The 18,146-nt window shown below is 35.8% G+C and overlaps 1 protein-coding gene across 4 annotated transcripts in view; it reads right to left on the reverse strand.

Moving 5' to 3' along the window:
• ANKRD17 (ankyrin repeat domain 17) overlaps positions 1–18,146 on the reverse strand; it is a 139,005-nt gene that overhangs the window by 85,247 nt on the left and 35,612 nt on the right. For 2 of the 4 annotated variants that reach the window (XM_087892253.1, XM_034416116.3), the window contains exons 1-3: positions 16,002–16,150; positions 2,808–2,961; positions 1,286–1,442 (exon numbers count right to left, since the gene is read on the reverse strand). In XM_087892253.1, coding sequence (XP_087748379.1) covers positions 1,286–1,442; positions 2,808–2,961; positions 16,002–16,055 — 365 coding nt within the window. In that variant the 5' untranslated portion in view covers positions 16,056–16,150. Of the gene's footprint in view, positions 1–1,285; positions 1,443–2,807; positions 2,962–16,001; positions 16,151–18,146 lie in introns of those variants that run through there. The other 2 variants (XM_060691728.2, XM_060691727.2) reach the window with 1 other exon arrangement.

The raw sequence follows: 18,146 nt of genomic DNA on the forward strand, positions 1-18,146 counted from the left end.
AAATTTACTACAATGTTGAGTGACATTCAGCCCACTAGTGATCAGGAGTAAGCCCTAGGTTGTCAATACTTTGCTGCCCACTAGCAACAAAACCTTACTCTGCTACCTCTCCCTCAAGTCGCTGTTTAATTTTGTACAAGGAGGCTCTTGCTTGTGAAGGTATCAGCATGTGTATACATTTAGGTATGCACAAAGAGTCCTCACTGAATGAATATTTGTTCAACGACCATTCAAAGTTACAATGGTTCTGGATAAGAGTGACTTATGATAGATCCTCATAGTTGCAGCTGTTGCAACATCCCTATGGTCACATGAACACAATTTAGGCACTTAGTAATTGGCTTGAAATTATATTGCAGCAGCCCACAGTCACAATTGCCATTTGCAAACTTCATTGCTAAATTCCAACAAGCAAAGTTAATTGAGAAGTAGGCAGAAGGTCACAAATAATTACATAATTATGGAATCTGCAATTATGCAGAATTTTCCCAACAACAGCAACTGGAACTGCCACAACTGTCATAATCATATGTGCTTTGTGACCATGTTGCTTAGTGATAGTGTTGCCAGTCCCGATTACAATTGTTAAGTGAGGACAATCTATATTTATATACTCATACATAATTTAATTTTAAACTTAGAAATCAATCAAAATGTGAAGGATGGGGATCACTGAATGTATCATGTGCAGGATTGACACTTAACGTAATTTGCCCTAAATTTTGTGGACCCATCCTTCTATAAATTGAAGCCCTGTAGAATGTGTAGCAGTCCTTGATTCACCAAAAGTGCATATCTTATACCAGAGCAGTATTTAACCTAAGAATTGAAATCTTGCAAAATTAAATTTGGAACAACACAGTCAGTCCCAAAATTACACTAAAATCTTTATACAAAAATTACAAAAATAGCAGGCACTTTTTTCGTTGTGTGCAAAATGCCTGTGGTGGTTTTGCCATGCATCACAATATGCAACTTCATGTATGGAAAAAATTGGCTAAGGAAGAGTTCATGAACTGAATCCTTTAAGCTTATAATTTTGACTACAAATCTAGTTGCTAGTGATGATCTCCTCACTCTATGCTGACACTTGCAGATGATCATACAAATATTTCCTGCGCTGAATTTCCTGCAGAGAAGAGACAGAACTTGGAATCCCTTCCAAGCTAATGATCTGTAGTACATAACTATTTAAAGAAGAAATATTTTCTGAAATTTGTACATATGTATAATTGATTTTTACAGCAGAAATATAAGAAACAAGTAGTTTCAGATAAATACTTACTTGTCCATCTGCCCTGAGTTTGCTGTGCTTTCAGCTCTCATTCGGGTAAGTGCAGCAGCAGCTTCATCCAATGCGCAGCTGACTGAAGAAGTTAGTCTGCGAAGCACTTCAGGATCTGCAAAGGCTTTACCATCAGCTGTGGATAATTTACCTATTCCTTTTATTTTAGATCACAAATCAGAAGTTTTATACCCAGAAAGAGGAAAATAAATACAATTAGCAAAATACTATTCACACTACTAATAGCATAATTCTTAAGCAAGCATAGGTAAAATGGTACTTGAAGAAGAGGCAACACAATTATTATTATATTCTTCATAACTTGGTAACATTCTACAAAAAAAATCACATTCAACTAGCAGAGGAAAAAAGGTAACTGGGTAATATTTTTCTGGAAGTGGTATCATTTTAAAATTTAAAATACATCTAGCAAATCAACACCATTTAATATTTAAAATGGACTACTGAAATCAAATCAATAATTTGCAGATAAAATATACTTATTATTTGCTAAAGACTGAAAATTCCAAAAGGGTTTGAATAAAAAAATTATCTGACACTAAAATTTGGCAAAGGTAGACTTTTAGACTATTATTCATAAATAAGAAACTATCAAAATTACATGGGACCATTGATAAAAGGGATCACTAAGATCTCAGATGAGAATCAAAATGTCTGGGCAAGTTTATATAAGCAAAGGCAATTCTTCAGATAACTAGGTTATAGTCATACAATGAAGTAAAACTCCCTATAGGAATGTGATGGAGGCATTTCCATATTAAATAATGGTGAGCAGCAATTTCAACACAGAGCCTTTGTTATGTATCAATTAAAATTTACAATCTTTAAAAATCACTCCAAAAACCACATAGACACTCCTCAGTTAGTGACTATATTGATTGACAGTCATTTGCAGATATGACAGTAATAAATAATTCATTTTCCAACCAATGCACACATTTACAATCAAATTTTGTGCATCAATAACAAAAGTTATTAATGTGAAACTCACTAACGGCTGATAAATTTTAGGCAGCAGTGGCAGCAGGTGGAGAAGGAGTCTAATCAATTAAGGTCACAAAGCTGAGCCTACTAACTTGAGGTTAGTAACTTACTATCTTGAGGTTATCACTGTCTGCACTGCAGAGAAAGAGCTCAGGAAGAAACGCTTTGTTTAAGCAATGTACAGGGGTTAAACCCACCCTGAAAAGAAGTTAGGCAGAAGAAACTATAGAGTTTTATTTTATCTGAATGAGATGGTAGTAACCATTGACCTTCACAACATCTCTCCCTCTCTTTTGCTCTCTTTTTCCTTAGTAACCACTTAATGACAAAATTGATAGAACAGATTGCAATTGCTAAAAAGGAAGAGATTGTATTATACTAATTGAATCAAGATGTTGTTCAAAACACACAGAGATAATAAATAAATTTAATAATATTTAACATGTTCAAAAATTCAATTTTATCTTATGAATATTCTATAAATTAATTGTTCTTCAAAATCGTGGTGTGTATTTACCTGCAGCTTCTAGTAAAGCTTCTAATCTAGCTTGGGTTTCTGGATCTACTGTTCTGAGATCAGGACCATCAGCAGTACTTGACAATAGCAATTTTGAAGCTGTCTCAAGCATTGGATTCTCCAAATCATCCTGATCTAAAATAAATGACTCCACCTAGGAGGAAAAATGAATTTCAAGGCATATGTTTATATTGAAATAAGGGTCTCTACATATAAGAAAATTTAACTATATTGATTTGTTTCAAAACCATCTACTGGCCAGTTTTATGAAATTTCAGAATTACGGTATAATCGTTTCTTCTCTTCTCTAACTACTTCTCTTTTCTCTTTTCTAATTTGCCATCTAAAAACTATATTAATTTCTTCTCTTTTCTAACTATTTCTAATTATTATCTTTTCTAACTATTGTTATCATTTCTTTTATTTTTAAATCTAACTAAACTCTTAATATTACTTTGTCCTCCTATGCCACTTTATGTTAAAATGTGATAGAATTCCTAAGTAAAGGAGATGAGATAGACACATCTCTTTTTAAAGATTTTTTTTAAAAGATTCCATTTAGACTTGAGAGATAATTATTTTACATGGGTTGTTAAACAACCAAAATTTTTACTATTTTACTCTTGCATTAGGATGATAGTTCATTTAGCCTGAATTCTATAGGGTAAAACCTGTGAACAGCACTTGAATTCCAACAGCACTTAAACTATTAATTAATGTGCAGAAAAATGTTTGCACAGGAATAAAATGTACCATGACCAACACTGAACTATAGGAGCTTACATTCTGATTGTATTCCTAAGTAAGCAAAAATGAAAATTATTTTTTAAAAGACAGCAAATAAATCAAGAAAAGTCATCCAAAAATATTATGCAGTTGTCCAGAAAATATAATTGGTAAATGCAGCAAAATTTGTTACAATGATTTCATTACGTCTTTCTATAGTTTGCTAACATTTGTTTAAAAAAAAAAAGGCAAACAGAACAAGGCTCCATAGAGAGGCTGAGTTTATACATCAAAAAGTAAATTTGTAATGAATGAATGAATGAATAGCACGTTGAAAAAGAAACAACAGTAGGTTTGTCAAACTAGAACCATATATTAGAACAATTTAAAATTTAAATTAAGCAACTTTTGCAAATATAAATCTCCTTGAAAGGATCTTCTGATTGATTTCAGCAAGATTATAACTAGAGGCACACCTTCAGATCACCTTTAATGTTGATTTGGAGTCTTGATTCATTAATCTAAGCCCAGAAACTTAATAAAAGTTCCAATAATACCATGGATCACCATAAAGTATGTTGATCAGCTAGTTGCTGCACTATGAACCAAATTAAGTTTTTAAGCAGAATTCATTGCAGTGGCCTAATACCAATGATATCAATGTATGTTTAATTATTAATCGGACAGCCAGAAATACTTGCACATGACACAGTAAACTTGACATATTTCTTGTCTACATTGCCCCTTGGAATCAGAGGACAGCACAGGATCAAAGAGCAATCCCAATCTACAAACCTGAACTTGGAAGGAAGAACTAAAACACACAATATATATTTCTATATACTTTTACTAATCTCATTTCACTTTTCTATTTTGGGAATTTTCAATACAGTATGTATATGTACGCGCACACAAACATGGTTTACATTCATTCATTTATTCAATTTATATGGTCACCTTGTCAATGGGACCAGAAACATGCCTATCCTGTCTGATCAGATCGGATAGATCAGGGGTCTGCAACCTTAAACTCTCAAAAGAACCATTTGGACAGTTTCCCACAGAAAACAAAACACTGGAGCCACAAAACCTGGGTGGGCGTGGCCAACTCGACATCAATCACTCCCACCCAGTCACATGACACACACCCCAGCCATGCCTACCCAGGTTTTGTGGTTCCCGGTGTTTTCTTTTCTCTGGGAAACAGGTATCTCTCTCTCTCTCTCTTTCTGTGTGTGTCTCTCTCTTTCTCTCTCTCTCCCTCTCGTGAGTGTGTTTGTGTGTGTTCCCTCTTGAACCATTTCAAAAAACAGGCAAGGAATGGTGTGTTGTTGGTTTTTTTTTTTTTTTGGCTAATGTTCTTCTTTGGGTGCTTTTTACCATATGATTTAAACCAAGAATCATTTTAGGTTCCCAGATAAATAAAGCTCTTTCGTCCCCCTGCTGTGCTCCCTCTTGGCTGGCCCCAGCCCTCCCCCTCCCCCCTCAGTCACTCCTCGCCTGGCCTGAGAAAGTAAGGGCGACAGCGGGGGATGGAGACTCACTCCATATTTCAGAGTGGGAGTGAAGCACCCCTGTACTTGCCTCATCATGTGGATGCTTCTTCTGGCCCTTGTTGGTGTGCACACCTTGGCCGCTCATGAGACATGAAGCTTGCTCTCCACTCGGAGACACTGGCCCAGCCAGCTGCGGACAATGCACCGCGTTGTAATGGGCTCCAGGAGGAGGAGGGGACGCTGTTGCCCCCATTGTGAAGTGCACTAAATTTAACTGCTACTCAAGGCACTGCGAGAGTTTACAGTTAATAATCATTTAAGTGGAGTTTTTAATGTTAACGGGGATTATTTTTGACTCCTCCCTGGATTTAAGCTAATATACAGTAGTGGCCAAAATTGTGGAAACCTTTTGGGAAAAGTGTATTTTTGAGGTTTGATAGCTGATATCACCACTTTTTTGGGGGGAGTAGTACCATAAAAATATATATCAATGGAAAGATAATTTAATCAAGAATGTAATGCTTTTCAACCTTGGTTTGAGAGATAAGAGGCTTTTTCTGTGGAATTCTAGATTTTGGGCCAAATTCCTGCAGTCTACGCAGAACAGTCCTTGCACTCAACTTCACATTGCATTGCGCCATTTCATCTTGTATATACCCAGATGATTTTCTTGTCACATAGGCACAGTCTCTTAATTCTTCTATCATTACTTGCTGTTGTGCACCTTTTCCTGCCTTTACCAGTGTGATTTTGTAGTGACTGAGTCTCCTTATACCTCTTCAAAAACTTAGAAATGCCACCTTTGGTTAAATTTCCATCAATTTTTCTTCTAATTTCTTTATAACTGTAGCCTTGTTCACTTAATAATACTATTTTACATCGCTTTCTGGACGACCAGTCAACTCTTTGCACCATTACTTTAATTTTATTACATTTTACAAGCTCACTAAATGAAAGAACACAAAAAAAACCAACCAACTTGATAGCGATTACATAACACACTGACAAATGTCTTCCTTTCACCTTCAATACATGATAGCGATACATGAATCCTACTGTGATCTGATTGGCTCATTGCCAAAACAAGATTTCACCTGATTGGCTCTCTATAAACACTCATGCTCATTGGCTACAATCAGATGAAGAAAAGCTACCTGATATCAACTTAAATTGTGCTTCCTTTTTCTAGTTATTTGGCTATAACTTTTCATAGACTACAGATAATTGAACAAACTTTGTTGCGTTATATTCTTGGTTAAATTATCTTTCCATTGATATATAATTTTATGGTACTATTCCAAAAAAAGTGCTGTTATTAGCTATCAAACTTCAAAAATACACTTTTCCCAAAAGATTTCCCCAATTTTGGCCACTACTGTATCTACACAAAATCAATAGAAAGTCATTTAAACAAAGCCATTCACATATGCCAATAAGTCATAGCTGTCTTTTTTCAAATTTGGGTGATTCAGAAAGAAGTACTGAAGCGGTTGCTTGGCATAATTAATGAACTTGCTGACAGCCAATAAATTAAAACAGTTAAAAACTGTTAGAGTTTGCAACAATCCAACCAACACACAAACAAATAATTCAGCAGGATTCATTTATATAAGAAACTTCTTTATATACAATATCATACAGCAGAAGCCAAAACCACAACTCAGAATCCAGAAGTACAGAATCAATAATCACAGAAGCTATAGAATCACAGAAGCACTCATATATATGCAGATCACTGAAGCCACGCCCAGGCTCCAAGACATCTGGGTCACCAATTGGCTGACCTGTTACCATGTCTATTCCAATTCATGAACCCTTATATACTGACAAAAACAAGATGGAACTAGATGTTTTTCTGCTCAGAGAAATGATATTCAATTAGTTCCCAAAGGTACTGCAGGCTGTTCCTGCTTCTGAATATGGTTTCAGCATTAATGGCCCAGATAGCCTCTGTAGAATGGAGTAACTTCAGAACTCTGGTTCCTAATTTAGTGCATGGTGGGTAAAAATATGCCCTCTAAATACTTCAGTGGGCATGTCAAGCTTCCTGACCTATCTAATTTTGTTTCCAAAATTTATCTCTCTATCCAGCCGAATGAATGGAAAGTGACACACTACAAAGCATGCAGAATACCTGCCTTAAGTATAATCTGATTTATACTGATGTATAATCCTGGCAAGTGGCAGTCTGGTGACAGTTGCATATACAGGTAGCATTAAGCATTTCTAGTTAGAGGGTTTGCAACGTTAGAGACAGTTCAGATGTATAATCTTTTTTCACAAGGCTGCTGACCTCAATCAATTAATAAAAATATGTCCTTATGTTGAATTTCACGTTACTACAGTCTGGTCTGTAACCTAGGATAATGCTGGCATTTACCTTCAGTGTAATAAGGATCTTTGAAGACAGGAATCTGATTTCCTAAGCTTAACATTTTACCTGGTAATTGACAAATTATTTTGGAAATAATAATGATGATGATGATGATGATGGTGGTGGTGATGATGATGATATAAATATAAGATATATCAGCAAATTGCAGCTTCCTGCAATAACCCCAGCGGAACTGCATAAAACTGCGCTACTTGGAACATCGTACATCTTAAGAAGGTACTTGGTTGATACCTAGGACGCTGGCAGCAACCCGTATCAACCATTAGCAGCAGTCAATGTTATTTGTGATGCATTTTTATTGTTCAGTTGACTGAGTTTTATATTTAATGAATAAAGATAATAAATAATAATAAGAGTAAATATTTAACTTTTATTTATTTATAACTTGCTCAAATATTAAGAAATCCACTAGCATCTGAACTACCATAACTATCTCTGAAGACTATAGATTTTATTTATTTAGTAAATTTTTGCCACATGCAAATAAAAGTTGAAGATTTACTCTAATTTCTGAAATAAGTTTTCATTTTTCAGATAAAAAGTTCTTAAAACTTAAGAAATCAGACTGCAGTTTTCAAAAATGACTATTACATTTTTGGATGGTTTACAACATTAAAAGCATTAAATCATGAAAGATAAATATTTCAAAAACAATAAAAATGGGCATTACAATCAAAACAAAATTATAGTTAAAAGATGGAGGGAAGAAACAGGGCTAATCTCACCTTGAGGGATAAGATGTTCTGAACTGCAAGTCACAGCAGTGAAGGCCCTTCTCCTGGATCCCACCAGCTGCCGGTTTGGGTGTAGTGGGCCCCTCCCACTGGGTGGGACGGTATCTCAAGTAACCTAGACCCATGCCATGCAGGGCTTTATAGGTAATAACCAGCACCTGAATTGCACCCGAAATAAACTAACACCTAACAGTAACAGAGTTGGAATGAACTGGCATCCAGTTCAGCTCACAGAGCAGTGGTGTAACATGGGCCATTATAGAGGCCCCAAGAACTGTCTGCGCCACCACATCCTGTCTAAGTTGAAGCTTCTGAATGCTTTTCAAGAGTAGTGCCATGTAGAGCATGCAGATATGATTCTTCAGCTTATAAGCAGAACCTCTAATGGTTGCTATTAAAAGGAGAGTAGAATCAAACATACAAATTCCCAGCCCTTTACTTCTCAAAATACAAGCACACACTTAATTCTCATGACAAATTTTACATTTGTCTTAGAAAACAATAGATTCACTCTTTGTATTGTATATATAAATGTAGCAGCTCTTATGCTCTCACAATAGCAATAGCAAAGTAATATTAGGGAGAAGCATTTGTCTAATTGAATACTAATTGAATAAGAGCCTTGGTGGCGCAGTGGTTAGAATGCAGTACTACTTCTGCTGATTGCTAGCTGACTGCAATTCAGCAGTTCAATTCTCACCAGCTCAAAGTTGACTCATCCTTCCAGGGTGGGTAAAATGAGGACCCAGATTGTTGGTGGCAATAGGCTGACTTTGTAATTGCTATTACCATACCCTATTACTTTTTTAAAATGTATTTTCATACATTTTGTTTCTTGATTCTTGTCTCTAATAATACCTAATTACAACTATTTCACAATTGTATATGATTTAAAGCAGTGGTGGGGTGCTACCGATTCTCCCCGGTTCGCAAGAACCAATAGTGGAAATTTTGAGTAGTTCGGAGAACTGGTAAATACTACCTCTGCCTGGCCCCGCCCCCAATCTATTCGCTGCCTCCCGACTCCCAGCTGATTGGCTAGAAGGAAAAAAATCAGGGCTCACTTGACAAAGAAGAGGAAAAAAAACAAGACACCGTCGCTTTAAATTGAGAAGCCTCCCAACTGATCGCTTCTCGGCCAGGAGATCACTTGGCAAAGAAGGAGAAAAAAAAACACACTATCGCTTTAAATTGACAAGCCAAGATGCAGCTAATGGAAGGAAGTTTTTGCTTGCAGAAGTGACATTCGGCAGTTCGTTTCTAGGTCAGCTGAACAACAAACTGGATAAGAGGAGGGATTCTTATATGGTTCTATGTTTTTGAAGTTTTGGGGTTTGTGCAACATGGGCTTTGTGTTTCTAAAAAGGTTTGGGCCATTTCCATTATGAAATAGCCTGTCTTTAATGAGTTTTCTGCCTGCTTGTAAATGGAGCCAAACTTCCAGCTTCCACTTCTATTATCTCTAAGCACTGGTAGCTGTTTTCGTCTTACAAAGTTTCCTTTATGCAGCTGGCAGGAATGTGGAATCAGGCAGGTTCCTTCTTAGCAGCTTGATTTTTCCTTGCTTTTCTTATGAGTAATATTTTATTTGAGGAAATGGAGAGGGGGGAGTTTGATTCCTTCCCAGAGCAGGTTAGTGGGGTGGGGAGGGAATGGGGATTTTGAAGTAACCTTCCTCTGGAGTGGGGAGGGAACGGGGATTTTGCAGTATCCTTCCCCTGTCCTGCCTGCCACACCCACCAAGCCACACCCACAGAACTCACAGTAAAAAAATTTGAAACCGACCACTGCATAAGTCCATCTTAATATGCTATTCCTGGTATGTGATGTTTTGTATACATACAGAGGAAGAAGCACTCTTGTAATCTTTGACTTTTAGGCATGACTGTTTTGAACAATAGGCAGGTTGTATTACATGAATGGCTATTTTATATGTGAAATTATGACTGAAATATTTCTGCACCTATATTGGTTCACACTGTCAGGAAGTTTCTCCTTAGTTTGAGGTTGCTTCTCTCTTTGTTCAGTTTCCATCCATTGCTTCTTGTTTTGCCCTCTGGTGCTTTGGAAAATACATTGCCCCCCCCACCTTCTTTCTGGCAGCCCTTAAAAGTCTGTTGCCTATCATACTCTTGGGCAAAGCATGTGAGCCATTTCCTCCTTTCAGTGGTTTATGAAAGTGCATCAATAGTATGTAGATAATAAAGTTGAAAAAAGGTGAACAACATTTTTACAGAACTATAGATACGTTGAGGCTGGGTGTGACAAGGAATGGCTGGGAGGGGAGGGGCCAGGCGAGGCACCGCTTGATGTGAGTGACATTGAGTTGGCCACGCCTACCCAGTCACATGACCATCAAGCTATGCCCAGTCACATGACCATCAAGCCACGGCCACAAAATAAGCCACGGCCACAGAACCGGTAGTAAAAAAATTTAGAACCCACCCGATTTAAAGCAGTACCAATTTTGTACTCTCTGTCCAGTTAAATTATTTTTAGAATTCACAAACCACTGTTTCAAAGCTGTCACCATTAGAAAAACAAATATACCTTACCTCATAAAAGTGTTAAAGACTACGTATCTATATATTATATAAAGTGGTGCTTAAAGGTTTGTGAAACTTTTTGAATGTTCAGTATTTTTGCATAAGCACAACTTAGATAGGGTCATCTGTTCTTCCTCTATGTCTTAAAATTAGATAAGAGAATTCAATTAACAAAAACATTATATTTGTTCTTTTATTTACGGAGGGAAATGATCCAAATCTACCTTTTCGTGTGAGGCAGAAATATGTGCAACTTTGCTTTCAATTATTATGCAGCAATATAATGCAACTTACATTTCCAATACCTGTGGATCAATCTTGCACATCAACTTTGAGGAATTTCAGCCATTCCTTCTTACGGAAGAATTTCAATACAGGGTTGATGGCAAGCTTCCTCGCATGAACTACCACTTCACATCTTCCACAACATTGCTTATAGGATTAAGATCCAAACTTTCATTTGGCCATTGAAAAACATTAACTCCTTTCTGCTGTAACCATTCTTTGATCAGATGGCTTCCATTTTGAATCACTGTCTTGTTGCATGATCCACAGTTTAAACAGACGCCCTGATATATTCCTGTAGAATTTGCTGGTACACTAAGAATTCATAGTACTATCAATTATTGCAAGCCTAGATGAGAAGCATCAAAGAAGGCCCAAACTATGACATTGTCACCATCACGTTTCACATATTCGATAAGATTTTTATGCTGAAATTTGACATAGATCCATTATTTTGGGACAGTAGTTTTTCTTGCAAACCTGCCATGTACACCATTGTTGTTTGATCTTCTTCTGATGCTGGTCTAATCAACACTAATATTCTTCAATGCAAGAGAGCATTTAGTTTTACACATTACCCCAGATCCTTTAAGAGCTCCCAAAGTAATATACACCTTTATCTTGGTCTGAGTTTTGTACGTCAACCACTCCTGGGGAGGGTCACAATGGAGTTGAATTGCCTCCATTTGCATATAATCTGTTTTACAGTGGACTGGTGAAGTCCAAACTCTTTGTTTTGTAACCTTTTCCAGTCTGGTGAATATTAACTATATTTTTCTGGTGCTGAAAAATCTTCTTCGTTTTGAGCCATAACACACTTCAACATATCTGCATTACAAAACTCAGATTTTGATAGTAAATATAGATAATTTGTTCTTTAAATAAAACTAGGCCTCCCATATTGATATCTGATTATCATCCTATTGATTAAAATGACTCTAATTTATCCTTCAAATGAACTAATAATCCTAGAGGTTCATCTACTTTTGCCACACACCAATAGATAGTTTTGGATTACTTTCTTCAAATAAATGAAAAAAACTAATGTTTTTTACTTGACTGGGTTCTCCTTATTTAGTTTTAGGACTAGTATGGGAAACAGATCGCATTTTAGCTCATGTCTATGCAGATATATTGAAAATTCAAAAAGCTTCACAAATCATTAAGCACCACTTTAGTACAGTTTTGTTTTAGGATACCTTTTTTAAACATTCAAATAAATATAATAGAAATTATAATAATGACAATGTTTAGAATACAATTTAATATCCTAATAGGAGAGAATATGTATAGCTCAAACCTTAAACGTCAAGTCCTTGACATTACTAGCTGGATAATGAAACATCCGCAAGCAATCAACCTAGCTCAGAGAGCATCAAGGATATCACGTTTAATATAAAAGCCAATCATTTTAATGAATAAGACAAATTAAGTCAAACCAATAACAGAAATGAACTTGTTAGGAAAAAAACAATTATGATTTTCTATTTTGTCGTATTTCCTTTCATTATTTTCCATGTATCATGTAATAAGGATCAAGAATGCATTTAATCAGTTGATCTTGAAAGCTGTGCCAAGTTGACTATGGTGAACTATAAATTATGGGAATCAAACTCAAATGCAACTTAATCAACAAAAACTGAGGGCCCCAGCTTGGCTGTTTTTAAAATTACCATTGATTATAAGGATTATCACCTGAAAGTGTGGAGATAAAAGAAACCAAGCTACTTGCTCCATCACTTTAGCTATGCTAACTAGAATAATTTAATGCTGAGCCAGTAAGTTTATGTTGTTATAAATTATCGATGAAGACAGCAATATTATTTTCAGTACAACTTATTTCTGAAGAAAGTATTGTAGGATTACAATTTTATTATAATCCACTAAAAAAACAAAATTTTTAATATGAAATATTTTATTTACAGTACAGGAGATTCCCTTCTTCGCAGATGAGGAAACTGGCATGCTGCAAAAGCAAAGTCATAGTATCTCTTTTAGTTTCATATCATATATGGGATGCAGATTTAAATACATTATTTGATAAAAAAAAGTTGTAGGTGACTGAAGTGCAAGTATTTGATATGCCCAGAAAAAAAGATGAAAATTTAAGCTAAAGGGGGACAGAAAACTACAGAGATATAACATACAGCAGTCATTTTGTGAAAAGATCCATGGTGTATTCTCCAATTTCCAAATATATACAAGTAGTCCCAAAAGATGGAGGGCCCTTTCATAAAACAGAACAAATTGGCAGAAGCACAGTGGGCCAGTCCTTCGCTGTTTCCAGGGTGGCCCCACAGGCCAGATAACTGATTAATATAATTCATGGAGAAATGCATATAAAATAACAAAATTTGTTAAAAATGAGTTGTGGACCTAAAAATGTAAACATTTGCAATACTGGATAAGTATATTGTATGTGAATTAAGAAAGTTAAAACTGTATGAAAAATTAAGTATACGTCTGGTTATTTACTTAATAGGCTGTCTAATTGATTCCAATATTCAATTTTAACATCAAATTCAGAATGTGGGAGCCATAAAAATTAAGGTATTGAACTGGAATAGAATTACCGGAGATCTGACTAAAAGAGGACACGTCCTCCCCTTTGTCCTCTGTGTGGCAGGCATAGCCTTAAAATCAATTATTGTCTGGCTTTTGAGTATCCGAGTAGCTTTTCTCCAAATATAGTACTCCCCTAAGAAGCACTAAGTGCAATTTAACAAATTCTACCTGAAACTGACAGGCAGGCAGATTATCAGTAACAGGCTAAAGGCTTGGCTTGTTTTCAATGTTGTTAGCACATTCCTCTCAATGTGTATTCCCCACTGGGTGCCTGCTTACTCACTTGAAATCACTTTCTCTCCAATGAATGTACACTCAAATATTAAATAGTGTGTTTTGCCTTTCCTATTCTATTCCTTTCCAACTGTCTGTGTCTTCTTTTGCCTGTTCAGGTATCTGGCAACCCTAAACTGATATATATTGGGAAAACCCAAGTTCAAATCCACCTAAGCCACAAAAGCTCACTGAACTGATTTTAGGCCAGTATTCTCTCTCAATCCAATTTGCCTCGTCAAGTGTTGCTTTCAAGATAAATGGGAGGAGGAAGTGCTATGTATGCAGCCTTGAAATGGTGAATGAAAGGTGGCATATAACATTTAAACAGTAGTCATAAATTGTAACATAAAATAACAAGTATTTTCCACCCTTTAAAAACATTTAAAAAATTAATCATCTGTGATTCTCAATCCCTGGAATCTCAAGTGTGTATTATTTGTCAACCAACAATTGGCGTTATTAATACTATTTTCATAATGCTGAGAACGTATATATGTTACTTTTCCTATCATTAAGTTATGGAAATAATTTTAACATTGTAAATTTGTCCTAAAGCACACTTGGCTTGCTTTCTGCTTCTGTTATCAGGAAATGGTAACAATATCCAAACATTAAGTGTTTGAATTTCATTCACATTCCATTTATTAGACAAAACAAGAAAATTAGGTTGTTTCTTACATTCAATTAATCCACCAAATGCTGCAAGGATAACTATAGGAAAAAATCTATTGTTCATAAGTGTATGTCTGTCAATGATTACCAGTGAAGTAAATTACATAGAACGGATTCTTACCATAATTGCTTTTTCACCTGTACTTTTCCCATAAGGCAGCTGATACAACTACCAATGTTTTGCACCTGTTTGCAACAAGGTCCCAATGGAGGCAGTCCGATAGTTTCAGAGTATCTTGACTGTTCTACGTATTTTTGCTGATTATTTAATTTAACAATTACTTGATAATTCTTAAGTAGTGGTTATACTACTGCTTAAAGTTATACTATGTGTTCATTTTATAGTTACTTAAATTTCTTCAATTTAAAATAGACTAAGAAAAAAAGGTTTCATAAAGCAACTTTCAGTCTAGCCTCATAAAAAATATCTTCATCAAAATCAAAATGCTACTTGGAAAGTACACAAGGTTCAAAACAGAACAGAGCATAGAACTTAGCAAAAAAAAAGACATAAATTATATTTAAATACTCCTTACTTTCACTCTTAACTTTTTTTTTTTTCAAAGAATGTTCATGAGTACTCAGGGGAAGCAGCTATATGTAAACTCTTCAGAAGTATTCCTAAACCTAAAATGCAGCTAGCCAATGATATTTTATAATTAAGGACGTACTGAGTAACATAGAGTAACATTGCATAGAAAAGAGACTTTATAATAATCAGAATTTAAGTATATGTTCTCCAAATCCCAGAATCATAAACCTGTCTCTGAAGTATCATCCCCATCACACTTAACTTTTCTATCATTCTTTCACACAGACATTAGAAAAATGTCCATTGATCATGCAACACTTTATTTACTGAGAAGTCAATCTTCTATACTGCATCTTTTCCCCCAAGATCAGCATTACTGTTAATTGGGAATTCCAATAATCTGCATGCTAATATAATTCTCTCACCAGATATCAAAATAATAACCTGATTATGAAGCAGGCTACAAGCTATTAAGTCAGAAGTCTTAATACATTTAATTTCTCTATGTGGCATACAGTATATACTCATTCAGTAATTTACTGTTCCAGTTACCTCTTAAATGGAACTATGTAAATACTGACATGAAATAATTATTTTGCAAGGAAAATACTTTTAATCTTTTTATTACAAAACAGTATGCTAGAATCTAATTCTACTATACAAAACATTATATACTCATGATTTTACCTTTCTAATGAGTTATTCTAAAGGTCATAAGCAGGCAGGCACGATATGAAATCCAAAATCCAAAGCATTTCTTTTCCTCTCTCCTGTATATACTCAGTAATTTATAACCAGGGTATTACAATAATGTTTGATTCTCAACTGATTTACCTGCACTGCAAATCAATACTGGCACATCAAACACGTAACAAGCTCTTGGTGCACAGGCTTTCCTTCTAAAGGGACTTTACATTTTTTTTGGTTCTTCCTCGTACCCTGAATTATTATAAAATCCAATTCCTACCTCAAGAATGTCTTCTAAAACATATGCTTCCATTTCAGCTGCTGTCTCCATCATGTTTTACTAAATTGCCATGATTCTTGCTGCACTCTGATTAGATCACTGTCAGTAGGAACACTCCTCTGTGTCAGCAAGGGAACAGGAAATGGAATGTTCTATTATATCCTTCAAGCAGCTTTACTGCTGGCAAACTAAGGATCTACCAATAGAACAGGGGTGACTCACTGCATATTTTTTTTAAAGGCACAGCTGCACTTTTCAAGGACACAAGATACTGTAGACACAACTACATTTTGCAATATGCCTTTTGAAAAATGTGTTTTAATCTGAATTATAAACAAATTCTTTTTCAAAAGATTCGGGGTGGTCATTTCAAACTAAATTGCAATTTATTTGTGCTAAACCTTTGAGCAAATATACTTTGCTTTACAGATATTCAACTGGCTCTATACCAACTCAAACTGAGTTAAATCTGTGTTAGTGAAGTTATATTTATAAACTTTTAAAACTGTGGTCATCCAGAATTACCAAAGTCCAGAATTACTCCTATAATGCAAAAAGTTTAAACATTTTAAAACATTTAAACATCTTGTAGTTTTAAGTTTTGATTAGAATCAGTTTGGTACAATGATTAACACACCAGGATTGAAACTGGGAAACTGAGTACTAGCCCCACTTTAAGCATGAAGCTAGTTGGGTGACTTTGGGCCAGTCATTCTCTGTGAGCCCTAGAAAGCAAGCTTGGCAAATCTTGCCAAGTGAACTACAGAGACTTGTCAGATAGTTACCAAGAATAAATACTGACACAAAGTCTTTTTCTCTATATATGTCTGACTTTTAATTTGCATTAAACATTCAGTAATGCTATAAAAGGAAGATTATCAAAATAGAATATATACAGTACTTGCAAAAGATTTAGGCACAAGAAATAGAAGTGTTAATGGTTTATTTTTATCAATTTACAAAATGCAAAGTGAATGAACAGAGGAGAAATCCGAATCAAATCAGTATTTGGTGTGACTGCCCTTTGGCTTCAAACCAACATCAATTCTTACACTTGCGCACTTGCACACTTGCACAAAGTCAGGGATTTTGTAGGATTAGAGTTAGGTATATGATTAACCAATTATACCAAGCAGGTGCTAATGATCTTCAATTTCGTATGTAGGTTGAAACACAGTCATGAACTGAAACAGAAACAGCTGTGTAGGAGGTTTAAAACTGGGTGAGGAACAAACTCTGCTACTAAGGTGAGGTTGTGGAAGACAGTTTCATATCACAGGTCATACGCCATGATAAAGCTGAACACAGGAACAAAAGATAGTTTTACTGCATCAGTAAGGCCTCTCCCAGGCAAAGATTTCAAAGCAGACTGGGGTTTCAAGATGTGCTCTTCAAGCTCTTTTGAAGCAGCACAAAAAAATGGGCAACGTCGAGGACCACAGATGCAGTGGTTGGCCAAGGAAGCTTAAAGCAGCAGATGACAAACAGATCATGTTCCCTTTCTTTTGACATTGGAAGATGTCCAGCAGTGCCATCAGCAGAACAGGCAGAAACTAGTGGGACCCAGGTAAACCCATTTACTGTCCAGAGAAGTCTGGCCAGAAGTGGTCTTCATGAAAGTACTGTGACCAAAAAGCATACCTCCAATGTGGAAACAAGGCTAAGCAACTCAACTATGCACAAAACATAGGAACTGGGGTACAGGAAAATGGCAGAAGGTGCTCTGCACTTGATGAGTCAAAATTTGAAATATTTGGATGGAGCAGAAGGCAGTTTGGTTGCCGAAGGGCTGGACAGCGGTACAATAATGAATGTCTGCAGGCAACAGTGAAGTATGATGGAGGTTCCTTGCAAGTTTGGGGCTGTATTTCTGCAAATGGAATTGGAGATTTGGTCAGGGTCAATGGTGTCCTCAATGCTGAGAAATACAGGCAGATACTTATCCATCGTGGCATACCAATAGTGTGGCATGTGATTGGCCCTAAATTTATTCTGCAGCAGGACAATAGCCCCAAACATGCAGTCAATGTCATTAAGAACTATCTTCAGCATAAAGAACAACAAGAAGTCCTGGAAGTGATGGTTTGGCCTCCACAGAGCCCTAATCTCAACACCATCGAGTCTGTTTGGGATTACATAAACAAA

Source organism: Pantherophis guttatus, chromosome 4 (genome assembly GCF_059756535.1).
Source record: "Pantherophis guttatus breed Tessera chromosome 4, ASM5975653v1, whole genome shotgun sequence".
In the NCBI taxonomy this organism is placed as follows: Eukaryota; Metazoa; Chordata; class Lepidosauria; order Squamata; family Colubridae; genus Pantherophis; species Pantherophis guttatus.